Source organism: Rattus norvegicus, chromosome 8, assembly GCF_021556685.1.
Source record: "Rattus norvegicus strain SHRSP/BbbUtx chromosome 8, alternate assembly SHRSP_T2T, whole genome shotgun sequence".
Classification (NCBI taxonomy): domain Eukaryota; kingdom Metazoa; phylum Chordata; class Mammalia; order Rodentia; family Muridae; genus Rattus; species Rattus norvegicus.
In genome coordinates this window covers 58,552,281-58,567,613 of record NC_141541.1, presented here as the reverse complement: position 1 = coordinate 58,567,613, position 15,333 = coordinate 58,552,281, and the positions used below count along the sequence as shown (strand labels likewise).

At 45.7% G+C, this 15,333-nt stretch overlaps 1 protein-coding gene across 2 annotated transcripts; it reads right to left on the bottom strand.

Annotated features, from left to right (window-relative positions):
- Positions 1–2,663: 2,663 nt before the first annotated feature.
- Positions 2,664–14,078, bottom strand: Plet1 (placenta expressed transcript 1). 2 transcript variants are annotated; one of them, NM_001014209.2, is given in 4 exon segments: positions 2,664–3,553; positions 7,065–7,120; positions 9,313–9,511; positions 13,856–14,078. In NM_001014209.2, coding segments are annotated over 4 exon segments (768 nt in total). In that variant the 5' UTR covers positions 14,040–14,078; the 3' UTR covers positions 2,664–3,224.
- Positions 14,079–15,333: the final 1,255 nt, after the last annotated feature.

The following is a 15,333-nucleotide window of genomic DNA, read 5'->3' as shown; positions in this document are numbered from 1 at the left end:
GGAGCCCCTAGTAATTGAAGAGTTATTGAGGAATCCCAAGGTGTCTTGATTAAGAGGCAGGCTCCGAAGTGAGATAGAATATCTTTAAAAGCCAGCTTCCCTGTTTTCTTGCTGACTGACTATTCTCTCCCTGTCTGTCTCTGTCTGTCTCTGTCTCTCTGTCTCTCTGTCTGTCTCTCTCTGTCTCTGTCTCTGTCTCTGTCTCTCTCTCCTCTCATTTTTGTTTGTTTGTTTTGAGACAAGGTATTGCACTGACGACCAGGGTGTTTCATGTAGCCTACACTGGCCTCAAGTTTATGGCAATCCTCTGTTTTAGCCTCTGGAGTGCTGGGAACCTCGAGGTGAATCTCCACCCCCGGCTTGGTGAAGGATCGAATGAGATGATTCGTGTTCAGTGCTTAGGTCTATACTTGTTCAGGGACTGGCACGGTCACCAGGAAGCACCTGGTGATACAAGAGAAACCAAGGAACAAGAGGTTCCAAGTACTGGTCTCTCCAGCACACCAACCATTAAGATGACAGCATCAGTCAGAACTTTTTAAATTCTGCAGTCTATTAGCAACAACAGAGAACCAACAAACAAACACAAAAAACAGCTTTCAGCAAAAGTGCTAAATTTTGGTATCTAACAAAATCTCCAAGGCAATGCAGTCTGCAGCTACAATCACCAGCGGTTCAACAACAGCAGTTGGACAACTGAATCAGGTTTGCAGGAGTCAAGACACTGTAATGTTCAGAACACCCAGTTTTCAACAAAAATTTATAAATGGGAAAAAAAAAATCAATGCAGACATTGTTCCCACGGAAGTCCAGCCGTTGGGCCTAAGAGGCAAAGACTTGATGTCAACATCTTAACTGTGCTCAAAGGAAACAGTGACAAAGAACTGAAGCCAGGTGATTGTTTCTGAACACAAACCAGTGGTGAGCAGAGAGAGATTATAGCAAGATGCCGGATAGAACTTTTGGAGCTGAAAAGTGTAACAGGTTAAAAAATATATATATACACACACATACATACACACATACACATACATACACATATATATACACACATATACATACACATATATATACACACATACACATACACATACACACACATATATATATATACACACATACACATACATAAACATATATATATACATATATATACACACACACACATATATATATATACACACACACACATATATATATATATATATATATTCTAATAAGATAAGAAAAATTCCAAAGTTCACATGCAGACTTGAGAAGGCAGGATAACTGGTGAGCTTGAAGACAGGTCAGTTGAAAAGATCTAGTTTGAGGAGCAGGAAAAAAAAAGAAAAGAAAAAAGAAAGAACGGTCTGTGGGATACAGACGGACTGACATACTTATAGCTGGAGTTCCAGGAGACAGAGAAGGAGCTGAAAGAACAAAGAAATCTGGGTTGAAAATGACCAAAGAGGTTGGGGATTTAGCTCAGTGGTAGAGCGCTTGCCCTGGGTTCGGTCCTCAGCTCTGAAAAAAAAAAAAAAAGAAAATGACCAAAGATCATGAAAGACATGGCAGTCTCCATTCAGAAAAACAATAAACTGCCAGAAATTCAAAGACGTACACTGAGAGGTATCGGGGTCAGGGCTCCAGTTGACTCTGTAGTAACTGTATCTGCCATGAGGGACACTGCCATCAGTCTACCCTACGGGAAGCAGAGGCCAGCTCCTATTTTGGCTGGCTATGGGGCAGGGCCAACTCAAAACCTTGTGAACATGTGGGAAACCAAGTCTTTGGAGCAGGTCTGCGTTCCTGCCCTGCCCCTCACCATCTCTGTGGCCTCTCTCTCCTTTCCTGCCTCCCTCCTTCCCTCCTGACAGGGTCTTGCTATGTAACCCTGACCAGCTTCAAACTTCCTCAGAGACCAGACTGTCCCCAAGCTTCCCAGTAGTCCTGTCCCCAGCCTCCTGAGGGCTGGGGTCAAGGGAGGACTGCTGTGCCCAGGTACTAAGCACTGTGGTTAGGGCTGGTTTTGGAAGTTCTCTGACCCCTCAGACTTCTTATCTTCAGAAGTGGACAGAATAACCAGGCAACTTTCAGAGTAGCACGTTTTGGTAAGACTTGCCCACGAGGCACACACGAAAGCAGTGAACAGAATCAGCACACAGAAGAGACTGATGTTAGGAGGGAACTAGCACTTTGTGTGCTGGTTAGACTTTTGTCAGCTTGACACAGGCCAGGGTCATCGGGAAAAGAGAACTTAAACTGAGGAACATTTTCTTGATTAACGACTGATGCGGGTGGTGCTACCCCTGGGTAGTGGTCTGGATGGTATAGAAAAAGGAATTATTGAAGGAAAACTTTTATTTCTTATTACAGGCTTATTGTTGGAAATAACTTTTTTTTTGGTTTCACGGTATACTATAAATATTACAAGTATTTGGGTTTTTTTGGCCCATTTCTTAGTGGAAATTATCATCAAGGGAGAAATGACCAGCTTGGACTGGACAAAACAAAACTAAGATAAATTAGCCCTGTATCTATCCTTGAACACACACACACACACACACACACACACACACACACACACACACACAATCTCATTCATAGTTCTAAAACCAAAGTTAGGTAATACTATTTTATCACTCACTGAGTGTTATCTTTCAATTTAGCACGTTCAGTACTCTTGTTCAATATACCATTTATTTGACTTAGGATAAAAAAGTCATGTGTCCTGTCATTGACTTCTGAGGCATAGTTTTCATATATTTTCTCTCTTTGAAACCTACTGACTGGTCTGGGCATGGTGGGAATGTGCTAGTAGCCACAGGACTATCACTCATTTCTCTTTTTCCTTCAGTCACATAAGTCCTTTGTAACCTGAGTAGGTTTGGCCAGAAATCTGAAATCAGCTTGAATGAAGGATATTCCCCTCCCCACCCCAAAACCCAGGAGGCTCATGGGAATACTTTGGCAAGAAACGCAAGTTCAGATTGGCTGTTAACATGTTAACCTGAGAGTCAGAACTTCAGGTTACAAGCAGGATGGACTAAGTATTTACAAAAAGCAGAATTTGTGGCCTGAAAGATCCAGGCAAATGTTTGTGTCCCTCAAACGCACTAGTGTCTCAGGTCTGTGGTCCGAGGTGGTGGAGTTGCAGACTGAGGACATGAAACCTTCATTCATGTATGTTTGAGCTCGGGAGGATGCCCTGGAGGTTGGAGATTTGTTTCCCCCAGTTTCCTTCAGAAGAGGAGTTTACTAATGAGAAAAACAAGCAGGATATGGAGGGCGCCTGCCAGGGGGCTGCAGAGAGTACGGATGGCCAGGCTTTTGGCTGTGGTCGTGGCTGTGGTCATGGTTGTGGTCTTGGCTGTGGTCACGGCTGTGCTATTGGCTGTGGTCACGGCTGTGCTATTGGCTGTGGTCACGGCGGTGCTATTGTCTGAGGTCACGTCTGTGCTACTGTTTGTGGCCACGGCTGTAGTCTTGGCTGTAGTCATGGCTGAGGTCATGGCTGTAGTCATGGCTGAGGTCTGGCTCTCAGGAGTAGAGGCCAAGCTTGAAGATTCTTCTGTGGGAGAAACAAAAATCAAACAATTTTATCAAGCCTTTGTTTGGAGGTGGGCACTAGAGAAAGAGGCTAAAGACTGGCAAGATGGCTCAGCTGGTAAAGACCACTTGTCATTGAGTTCAATATCACATAAAGGTGGAAGAAGAGAACTGACCTCAAGATGTTGACCTCTGACCTTCACACACCAGTTGCATACGTACACACACACACACACAAAATAATGATAGTCTTTTTAAGACAGTAAAGCCAGAGCAAACATCAATCAACACTTCTCCGGTGCCCACAGGGAAGAGAGCTGTAGACAGCTAAAAGGTTCAGATTGTCAAGCAAAAAAAAGTAGCTAAGCCTCTGTCCTTAAGGTCTCCACGATCTTTTCTCCTTCATTTTATTTTGATTATTTGTTTTTAAAATGCATATTAAGCATTTCCCTGCCTGGCTGTATGTGTATTAACCTACATGCAGTACCCTCAGGGGCTAGAAGAGTGCATCGGACTCCCTACAGTTGGGGTTTTAGATCATTGTGAGGCCCACTTGGGTGCTGGGTATTGAACCTGGGTTCTCTGGGGGAGCAACTATATGTTCTTAACTGCTGTGCTGAGCCATCCTTCCAGCCCCTACATAGTCTGTTGAGAAGAAGAAAAGACCCAAAGAGTTTATAAAACTTATGAGTCTGTTATTAGGTAAGTAGTCTGCCCTCAACTATCTTGATAACTCTTTTACCTGTAGTGCAAATATGACCCAAGGTAGTACACTTTTCTAATTTTCTTACTAATTCCAAGGACTTGAGAGAAGTCAGTATCATGCAGAACCAAGAATAGTGACCTCTGCCTTACTTAGTGGCAGGTGCCCTGTCTGAATCCTTGACCTTGTTTCTCTGGCTTGCAGGTCACTGACTGTTTCTCAGGTAGGTTCTGGCTACGTGCTGGTGCTCAGCAGTGATCTTAGAGAAGCAAAGGGAGCCAGCTCTTCACTTAGGGACTTGTCTGATGCCAGAAAACATGGAGTTTGGAACACAGACACTTCAAGGGTGTCTCGCCTTCAGCTGGGAGTGGGGCCTATAACCCCAGATCTGGGTAGAGCAACACTTGGGGGTAAGGGCAGAGACAGGAGAATAGCTGGGGCTTGCTGAAAAAAAAAGGAAGCTCTAGGTTCAGTGAGAACCTGTATCTTTAGTCACAAGAAGGAGAGCCATAGTTGAAGGCACAGAATGTTTTCCTTTGTTCTTCTCAAGTGTGTACACACACACAGACACACACACACACACACACACACACACACACACAGAGGCACACACATGCACATTTTCTTCCTCTTTAAAACTTGGTTATAAGAGGTAGAAGGAAAATGCCATAGGACCAGGCATCCTTTTGCCTCGCTGGAGGAAGCCCTCGTGGTCGAGACCATGCCTTCTCTCTCTAGCATTTCTCCAGGACAAGTGTCGTTCTGGCATTCCATGAATCTGGAGAGCAGAGCACAGCCATGTTTCCCTCTTTCCTTTCACTATTTTGTTTTGTTTGAGACAGAGGCTTTCTCTGGGTATCCCATGTTGGCATTAAAATTGTGACCTGGCCTTAGCCTCTAACTGCTGGGAACATAGGTGTGCCACCACTCTTGGCCTTTCTCCTGATTTTTTAAAAAAATGTGTTTATTTTATGTATGTGAGTACACTGTAGCTGTCTTCATGCACACCAGAAGAAGGCATCAGATCCCATTACAGATGGTTGTGAGCTACCATGTGGTTGCTGGGAATTGAACTCAGGACCTCTGGAAGAGCAGATCACACTCTAAACCACTGAGCCATCTCTCCAGCCCTTTCTTCTGATTTTTTAACCTCTATTTTATTGGGATAGAGCCAAGGGGTCCTGATTAGAAATACATACTTCCTGCTCTATTAGAATTTCTGCAAGTGTTTTTCTCAAAAATGTCCTTGAGGAAAATAATAACCTCATGGAGGGAAAACCTCCAACAGGAAACACTGTTATGTAATAGTTTGATCAGGCATGAGTACTTTAAAATGTGCTGTTGGAAATAATTATTCCATCTGTGCATTTTGTAGTAAATGACTTACAGGAAAACCCAGCAGCACGCTGTATGTCTTTTAGTGCTCTATGGCTCTCGAGGAAGGCTAGGGATTTGGACATTGGGAGAGACTAATGGTTCTTGTTTGGGTCTCTACTCCCACCCCCCTCAGCCCCCAATGCTGAAGATATGAATCCAAGTCTTCACACATGCTCTTGGCTGAATCTTACAATAAAAACTGCCTTAACATTATCTCTTTAGTTTTAATGTAATTCTAAGAAAAAGCAGACAAACGGGTAAAATGAAGAATCTCAGACCTCACTCTGCTGTGGATTTTCTCTGTGTTGTTAGGCCAGTAAACCATCCTTTCTGAATTCCAGTTTTGAATGCTTTGGTGTCTTACCCAGAAATAAGAAAAAAAAAGGGGGGGGATAGAGAGAAGGATATGGAGCCCAGAGAAAGTGTGGGCCTGGGGTCTGTGCCCTGGGGAAAGGTGGTGAAAACTCCTGCTGGTGACCACAGTTAGCTGAGGCGATTAGAAACTTGTGGAAGGTCTGTGGTGATGGCTTAGTCTGTAAAGTTCTTTCACATGAGCTTGAGGATCTGAGTTTGAGCTCCCCAACCCCCCCCCCCCCCCGTGAAAATTCTAGGTGTAGAGGTACATGCTTTTGTCATCACAGCACCAGGAAGACCAAGAAGGAAGATCCCTGAAATCACCATCCTATTGGTTGAGTCACAGGCCAGGGAGAGACCCTGTCTCATAGAACAAGGTGAGTTGTCCAATGGCCTTCACAAACGCAGACGTATGCAGATCTGTGAACACACATGCACATGCGCAGACACGCACACACACACAGAGAAAGAGAGAGACAGAGACAGACAGAGAGACAGACAGACAGAGACAGACAGACAAAGACAAAGAAAATTAAAAAAAAAAAACTCATGAAGAAGTCATGATGCAGCCTAGGGATGTGCACGTTTTTAGCTTGTGCCAAGGTGCTAGGGTCAAGCCACTCTTTCCAAAAGAAAAACAAAAATAGAAACAATCTCACAAGCACTAATGATAATGATATTTCTTTGATACCAACTCTTTTTGTGTAGCTAGTGGCCTCCGTCTCCCCCTTCCCCGCCCCCATAATTCCCTTAAAAACTGATTGGTTAAAGTTGACCACGTGAAGGCCTTGTGTGAGGGGGTTTCACGTTGTGTGGAAAACGAGAATAAGGTTGACTTTTCATATTGATGCCTATCTGGAACTGAACGGAGATATCCTCCTCCCCCCAACTCATCCCCTGGTTGAAGCAGGCGTTTGGATCATGGGATTTGTGAAAAATGGCACAAATCTTAGACAGCATTTTTGTTTTCCGCACAACATGAAACAAATCTCAGATAGGTTCCAGGACGGTGGGAAACTCAACTGATATGTGAGTAAAATAACTTTCCAGACTGCTTGAGTCTGACGCCAAATCTACAGAGATTTGCAATAGAACTCACTTGGCTCCAGTTTCACAGATGACACTGTAGCTGTGCGGTTGATGACAATGAAGATCCTGGAGAACAAATCAGTAAGAGACACGGTGAGGGCCTGGTCTGTGCAGCTCACAAGCCGCTCCTTTGCTTGCCTTTCTGGATCACCCCGTCCTGTCAATCTCTTCTGAGCACAGTAGAGCAGATCATTGACTATCGATCTAGTCCATATTGACTAGAACCCCTCCGGGTCTTAACTCCAAACAGCTCTCCCATCGCCCATCCCCATTAAATTATCCTCAGAGCTTGTTCTGTTATTAAACCAACGAGCCTGGTGGAATATTAGCCCCTTGTCTATACAGCCAGGGAGCCACTAACGAAAGGACAGAATCTGTATGTCAGTCGCTGAGCTTCGTGTGAGCAGATAGCAGTGAACCCAACAGTCAACGGCTTCATGTTCGTAGCATTTTTAGGGTCTTCACAGATTTTGATGAATATTCAGGTAATGAGTTAAGGAGTCAGCCACAGTCATGATGTGTACGAAGAAGCAGAGGAAAGCCGGAGAGAGTGTAACAGAACTGTTTCTGAACCTACATGTTCAGGAAAAGCAAAGGAAGCATTTCACCTCAGTACTCACGTGTGTGGGATGGGTTCCCCAGCCTCACCATAGTGAATCCCAGGGGCAGAGACCTTTGACATCATTTTTATACCCCGCTGAGCATAGTGCCCTCCGTGGTGGTGTTTCTTGCATCCCGTCCCCTTGAATCAGTTTTGCGGACCAAGGGCATGAGTGTATACAAACATGGTGTACCGTAGTGAGTGTGCATGTGAGGACGTGGACTGCACGGAAGGTGGGACTTCACTACGTAATGATGATGTAGATTGTCATGGCTGTGTCCCTGCAGACTGAACGTGCTCCAGCATAATGTGGTCACAACTGCTGTCGTGGTAGGGCTGATAAAAGCAGCTCCCTCTGGATTCTGCTTTCTCTCATCACTTTGGGGGCACAATCGTTCCTCCTCCAAAGCCGATGGAGCCTGGCTAGTTCCAGAGTGTGGCAAGAGAGGGAAGAATGGCTTGACAGCATCACCAACTCCCACAGAGACAAGGATGCTGACAGCGGACCAGCTGATTGTCAGGGTTGCCCTTTCTGGGGCACAAAGTTCTTCCCAACACTTGGTTTCTAAAGTCAACATCAGGTCCTCAGAGTGAGAGACATTTGTTATGAAAGGATACAGGTAACCTCTAGGTGACCTCTTCTCAACACCTTAGGGCATCCATATTTTTTATGACAGGAGGAAATTACTCAGTTGTCTCTTAGCAACTGGTTTCCCAAATGAGTGTGTGTTTAACAAATGATTATCCACTAATGTTATATACACCTAAATATTCAATTGTTCATTCCAATTATATATGTGGTGATATATTTAATTTTTCAGTCTATTAATATAATTGTTAATCAATATGTTTAATTGCGATATAATTATTTATTACTAATAACATATTAAATATACTTAATATATTATATACGGCGTGTGTATGTGAAGGTGGAGGAGCGGCAATTTGCAGGAAGATAGATCACTGAAGGAACGAGCAGCAAGAAAAGGGGACGCGGGTGAGCAGGAGGAAAGCCTAATGACATGGAGATGAAAATGTCACGAGAGTCTATTGTTTTGTATGCTAACAAAAGTTGTTTTGTTTTTTTAAAATATTCTTCAGTTTGAATACAGACAACTTGAAAGAAAGTGTTCACTCTTCCTGATTATGTAGAGCATTGGGGTGTGTGTGTGTGTGTGTGTGTGTATGTGTGTGTGTGTATGTGTGTGTGTGTGTATGTGTGTGTGTGTGGTGTGTATGTATGTGTGTGTGTGTGGTGTGTGTGTGTGTGGTGTGTGTGTGGTGTGTGTGTGTGTGTGGTGTGTGTGTGTATGTGTGTGTGTGTGGTGTGTGTGTGTATGGTGTGTGTGTGGTGTGTGTGTGTGTGGTGTGTGTGTGTGTGGTGTGTGTGTATGTGTGTGTGTGGTGTGTGTGTGTATGTGTGTGTGTGGTGTGTGTGTATGTGTGTGTGTGGTGTGTGTGTGTGGTATGTGTGTGTGGTGTGTGGTATGTGTGTGTGTGTGTGTGTGTGGTGTGGTGTGTGCGTGTGTGTGTGTGAAGGGCCACTGCAGGGTTTTCCACTCACACCCAGTCTAGTTTTAGTCCTAGGTTAAGGCAAAACCATATAAACCTGTTATAAATTTTCCAAAGCCCAAAGTGACAGGAGAGCAGTCCTTACGTCAGGTTGACTTTAGTCACGTCCTCAGAACTAGGAACGGTCCAGTTTGTCTGGAAGGCTGAGTTGTTTAGAGATGTCAAGTTGTAGACAACGCTGTTGTTGCACTTCTCGTATGCTCCGCTCCAGGTGCCCACTGGTTTGTTGTCTTTTTCAGCTTTCAGGATCACAGCACTGACTGAATCGTTCACAGGGACTGTCACTAGGAGGAAAGGATACGAGGAAGCAGTCAGTGTGAGCCAAGCGGAAACCATGGTGGTGTGCGAGCAAGGGAAGCTGCGGAGAGTGAATGGTGTGCTCCCACTTCTGTCAAAGAAAGGACAGAGCTCCCGACTGGGGACCCAGGATGTCCCAGGCCTGTAACTCCAGGTGAGGGATGCAGGACTGTGAGTCCAGTGTCCTCTTCAGCTACAGGGAAGCTTGAAGCCCGCCTGGGCTACCGGTGATTTTAATGTGTAATATAAAGCATCTTTATGCTTTTTCTTTCCAAATAATCTCCAGTGAACAGCAGCTACGAGCCCGACCATCCTCTAGCCCTGGTTTTGCTACAGGGGAAGAGATCCTAGTAGTGAAGAGCTAAGTCTCTCCTCAAAGGTGAACACCCCAAGAGTTCAGAGGTCTCCTGGGAAGTGCTCCAGAGATGCAAGGGAGGACTGTTGCTAAGTAAAACCAAAGGCCTGCTCCTGACCCCAGAAATGCTCATCCTCTGGGTTGTTGAAGGAGGGGGTTGGGTAGGACAGGGGTTGGATTAGGTATGAGACACTGAGGTCTGAGCCACAGGGTCCTAATCTAAGGACCAAATTACCTCTTAGGGTTTTTCTCTACTCAGATGAGGTCTATGACCCAGCCTGCCTGCACTTACAGGGGACCTTGCTGACATTTTATTAGTTTCAACACGTGCAGATTTTAGTGTGTCTATTTTTCTTTCCCCTCCCAGAGCCTGCATGAATAAATTCCTCAATACTGGGTCCCTTCAGTCATCTGAAACTCCTTCTAAAGCAAAGCCAGTGGATCTCGTAGCAGGTCAGACAGTCCTGGATCTGCATCCTGGCTCTGGTACTTAGGAGCAAGACAGGTCACCTCTACATCCTGGCTTCTTGCTCAGCGGCCACTGGACACAATTTGTGTGTTTTGAAACAGGATCTCATCAGATTAACTGAGGATGACCCTGAACTCCCAATTCTCCGTCTTGCGTACAGACCTTGCAGGTATATGCTACCACACCTGGTTTATAAAATGCAGAACATTGAACCTGAACTTGGTATGTGCCGGGCAAGCGGTCTGCTTATTAAGTTACGTCTCTGACTGCTATGCTTTTTTTTTTTTTTTTAAAGTTCCCACTTTGTGCTTGCCGTATTTCTGGAAACGACATTGTCCCTCACAGTACTGTCAGCACTGAAGAGAAGACGCTAACGTCCGTGGTTCGTATCAGATAAACTGATTGTTATTACTAATTTCAGTGCGTTGTGCTTCCTCGCCCTGGTTTGCTCTGCCAGGAAGGTCAGCTGACCTGAATCCCACACGTTCTGACTCACTCAGAGAGGAACTGACTTTTGTCTTACATCTCTGCATGGTGGTGTGGCGGAAGGAAGGTGATGTACAATGGAGTCATCTAGATAGCCAGGGATCCTCTTGGCTCTCCAGCTGTTGTCTCCTTTTCAGCTTCCCCTTTCAGGTGGACTCAGCTTTCCTTCCTTCCTTCCTTCCTTCCTTCCTTCCTTCCTTCCTTCCTTCCTTCCTTCCTCCCTTCCTCTTGGGGTCTCTGGATCTGTGGCTTCAATCTCCCTTGGATGCCTTGACCATTCAGCAGTGAGACCAGATTTCCTCATAAAACCTGTCCACCTAGAGAATCTAAACGCTCCTGCCTTCTCATTCCTGTCTCTTCAACATCAATGATTGTACCCAGCACGCATTCAGGAACCTAAGAGTCCAGCCTTCCTCATCTGTCTGCCTTCTACTCTACGGACAGCTGCTGTTTCCGACCTCCCCCACCCTTGCCCCCAGCTGTTCTGCACCTGGTTCCTATCTGTCCCACACCTGGGCCTGGCGTTTGCTTATGTCTGGGTGCCTGTCTGGAGCCTTCCTTCCAGGTTAGCATTCATTACATACTCACTTCCACAACCAAATCTTTCTCACAACACTCCCTCTGGACTAACTTAGCCTCTTTCCCCCTCACATTTGAAACACTCACACCCTTTCTAGAGAATTGAATACCTAATTATATTTTATGGTTTCATTGATTCTAACGCCCCCCGACAGGGCTGGGGTGGACACTAGCTTAGTAGTAGAGCATTTGTCCAGCATGCTGGAAGCCTTGGGTTCAGTCTCTAGCACTTAAAAAAAAATCCTTTATCCAATGGAACTCGCTGTTCTAGAAGCTGGAAAGTTGAGGAAGTAATAAATTACATCCTTGTCCGGGGAAGTGCACAATGGGGCAGAGGCTGACTCTTCAGTGTCTCAGTGTAAATATTGCAGGCTTCTTTCCTTAACAGGTCCGGGGGGGGGGGTAGGGTGGGGTGGAGTGAGCCCTCTGAGAGGCTGGCTAATCTGTACTGTTTCTAGGATCTGCCAAGCCGTTTATACGTGATTTGCCAGCGTTGACACTACACTGAAACGGTAAAGGATTTCAAACCAAAGCAAAGAAAGGTGGCTGACTCCGGGTCTCCAGAAAGCCTGAGTCCCGGCCTCAGCACTCCACAAAGGTATTTGTAAAGCCTGTAGGTGTGGAATTTGCCTCTTCTCACCTCCATGGACAGAGGATGTTTGACCCTCAATTTAAAGTACAAGTCAGATTTTCCTCAAAGCTCAAACACATCTTGGATTGAAATTGAATCTGATAAAGAGCAAAGCTAGCTTAGGCACTCAGGAAGCTAAGTTCTTTCTCTCCAAGCTTCTGGGACCACTGTGGAGTTGCCCTTCCCCCACCTTCCCCCATTGTCCTGTGTTTTCTCCTTCCGGCCTCCCTCCTTTCAGAAAGGCTCCCAGGTCTTCATCTTATCTCTCCCCAGTAGACTTCTCTTTCTCCCGTTTCAGCTGCAGGCCTGTCTGTCTCCTGCCATCTCACATCAGGGGCCTGCAATCACCCTTTCGGTAATGGATTCATACACGTACTCACCTAGTGTTCATCTTGAATTACGGACTTATCTTCCCTGCTCCGATATGAAAAGACCCACTTCCCCAGGGAATGGGACATAGTCCTGTTACAGCAGGAGCATTTGCTTAGTGACAGTCGCCAGGAAACTGGAGAGAGCAGCAGAGTGGGGAGGTATGGTGCGATGGCTCACTTTCCAGGCTAGGACTCCTGCAGATCACGCATGTGGCAGTCACCATAGTGACCTCTGCACAGTTTGCTTAGACTGAGAGGAAGGGTGGCACAGGAGCTAAGAAAGCCGCTGGCTTTTGACTACATTCCTGAGGCTCAAATATTAGTTCTGTTACATTCTAGTGACCTTGAGTAAAAATTTGCCTTCTGTATACTTTCTCCTCTGGAAAATGGAAGTTAATGATAACATTTTCCCCTTAGAGCAGAATCCAGCACGTGTTAGCGTTATAATGTGGATGTACGTCTAGTTCCTCTGTCTCCACAACTCTGTGACTGGAACAAGGGGGTGGCGGCGGAGGAGGCAGGGCCGATGAGAGGGCTTGGTGAGTAAAGCACTTGCTGTGAAAACCTGGTGACCTGAGTTCAAGTCTCAGATCCACATGATTGTGGAAGGAGAGAAACAACTCCACAAAGCTACCACTGGCCTGTTCAAGAGTGCCAGGATATGCGCATGACTGCGCGCGTGTACACACACACACACACACACACACACACACACACACACACACACACACCCCAGAAGGGTGCACATACTAAAATAGTAAAAAAAAAAAATTAAAAATCAACTGAAGTTTTTAAAAAAAAAACTGAATGAATAAATAAATAAAGCTTTGGTTTGAAAGTGTACTCCTTGACTAACAGGTTTGACTAATTAGCAAACGTGTTTTTAACTTGTAGGTTTGTTGAATCCCAAAAGGGAAAGTTATGAAATACTTTCCAGATACTTCTAAGAAAAACATTGGATTAAGATTGAACAACCAGGACTCAAAGAGCTTCTGCCCCTTGCTGGCAGGGGTCCCCAGCAAGTCCTTTAACATCTCTGCCTTTCAGGCCCCTCACTTATAAGGTGTGCTACTGATGTCTTCCTCTAGCTTACGTGGCTTTGCCCATACACTAAGGGCAAATCATCTTTCCTGTTGTCCTGCAGGGTACACTCATTCTGTCAAGTGGATGTGAAAAGACTGCAATGAATTCCCTCAAAAAAATAACATAACGTTCCCTTAATGCAGCCGTATCTTGCCGGGGTGTGGTCTGCCTGGGGCTCAGCTTACACCACCTCGATTCAGTTATGGACAGGAAGCTATAGAAATAGTCCGCCCGATCCACTGTGCTCCCCATATCAATCCCTGCTCCCCATTTTCCATCATGTCCACCCACAAATGGAGGGCCTGGTTAACGCTCCACGAAGAACAAAGAGCAGGTGAACGAGTGGCTTTGACTCACCTGTGTAGGTTGTATTCTCACCAGAGACCTCCTCAGCTGAAGCGTTGATCAAGTTGTCAGAGGGGTAGACTTTATCGTAAAGTATGCAGGACTCATTATTGCTGAGAGAGAAGGAAGGGGAAAAGCACAGAGCCAGGCACAGGAACAGCCCCAGGTGTGGCAGCAAGGTGCGGAGTGCAGGCATGGTTCCGGTCTGTTTGGGTTGCAGGACCTGGCAGTAGTAAGACTAAGAGTGACAGGCTCCTGTTTATATGCTCTAGGGCTGGAGCTTCTAGGTGAGGTCATGCATGCAAATCGCCCTCCCTCCCTTTCTCCCTCCCTCCTGAAAATACTGCCTTCTTTGGCCCAAGACATCACTCGGGATGAATCACCAAGCCTCCACTTTTGTGACCAACAATCCTCTACCAATTCCAGTTTTGCTCAAGAAGAGGACTGGCCAAATGATCTGACAAGGCCCCCCGGTCTCAGCACCTACTATCTGAAGAAGTGGGAAAGGCTGGTGAGGAGTGGTAAATGCCGAAAGTGGAAGTCCACAGTTGAGTAATTACCACGTAGGTGGTCTGGTTGGAAGGCCCGTTTTTCTCTGTCAGAAACTCAGGCATGGGTGTCCTTTTTATCTCAGAACATTGCTTAGCTGTTTCTGATGTGCCTCTAGTTTCTTCTTCCTCTCACGACTAGCCCAGGGCTGGAAAAACTGGATATTTATTTACCTATTTTTTTTTAAATTACATTTGTTGATTTTCTGCAGTGGGGGTGGTGGTGGTGGTCAGGGAGATGTGGAGGGGTTGCACAGGACACATTGTGTGTTTGTGTGTGTGTATGTGTGGTATGTGGTGTGTGTGGTGTGTGTGTGTGTGTGTGTGGTGTGTGTGTGTGTGTGTGTGTGTGTGTGTGTGTGTGTGTGTGGTGTATAGTGGGAGGTCAGAGAACAACTTTCTGAAGTCTTTCCTTCCTTCCGTTACATGGACCATTAGGATTGAACTCAAGCTGTTAGGTTTAGTGGCAAATGTTTCAGTCACAGCCTGGACACCGGCCCTACTTACTTATTCTTTACACAGAGGGTTGCATGTGTTCCAGGCTTGCTTTGAGTCCTCTGTACATGAGGAGAACCTTGAATTTTTAATTCATTTAATTTTTGAGCCAGGTTCTCCTACGTAGCCTTGGCTGGCCTGAAACTCACCATGTAGACCAGGCTTCCCTCTAAGTCCCTGAGATCCGCCTGCCTCTGCTTCCTGAATGCTAGGATTAGAGGAGTGAACAACCACACTCAAGATTTCATGTTCATGTGAGTGGGTGCGGTCTGTGCATGTGAGAGCAGTTGTCCTAGAAGGCCAGAGGCATCAGATCTCCTGGAACTGGAGTTATAGGCATTTAAGACATGGTTCTGAGAATGGATCTCCTGTCCTCTACAAGAGCAGTTTGAGCTCTTCACTACTGAGTCATCGTTGCCACCTAAGTTCCTCCTGCTTCAATCAACA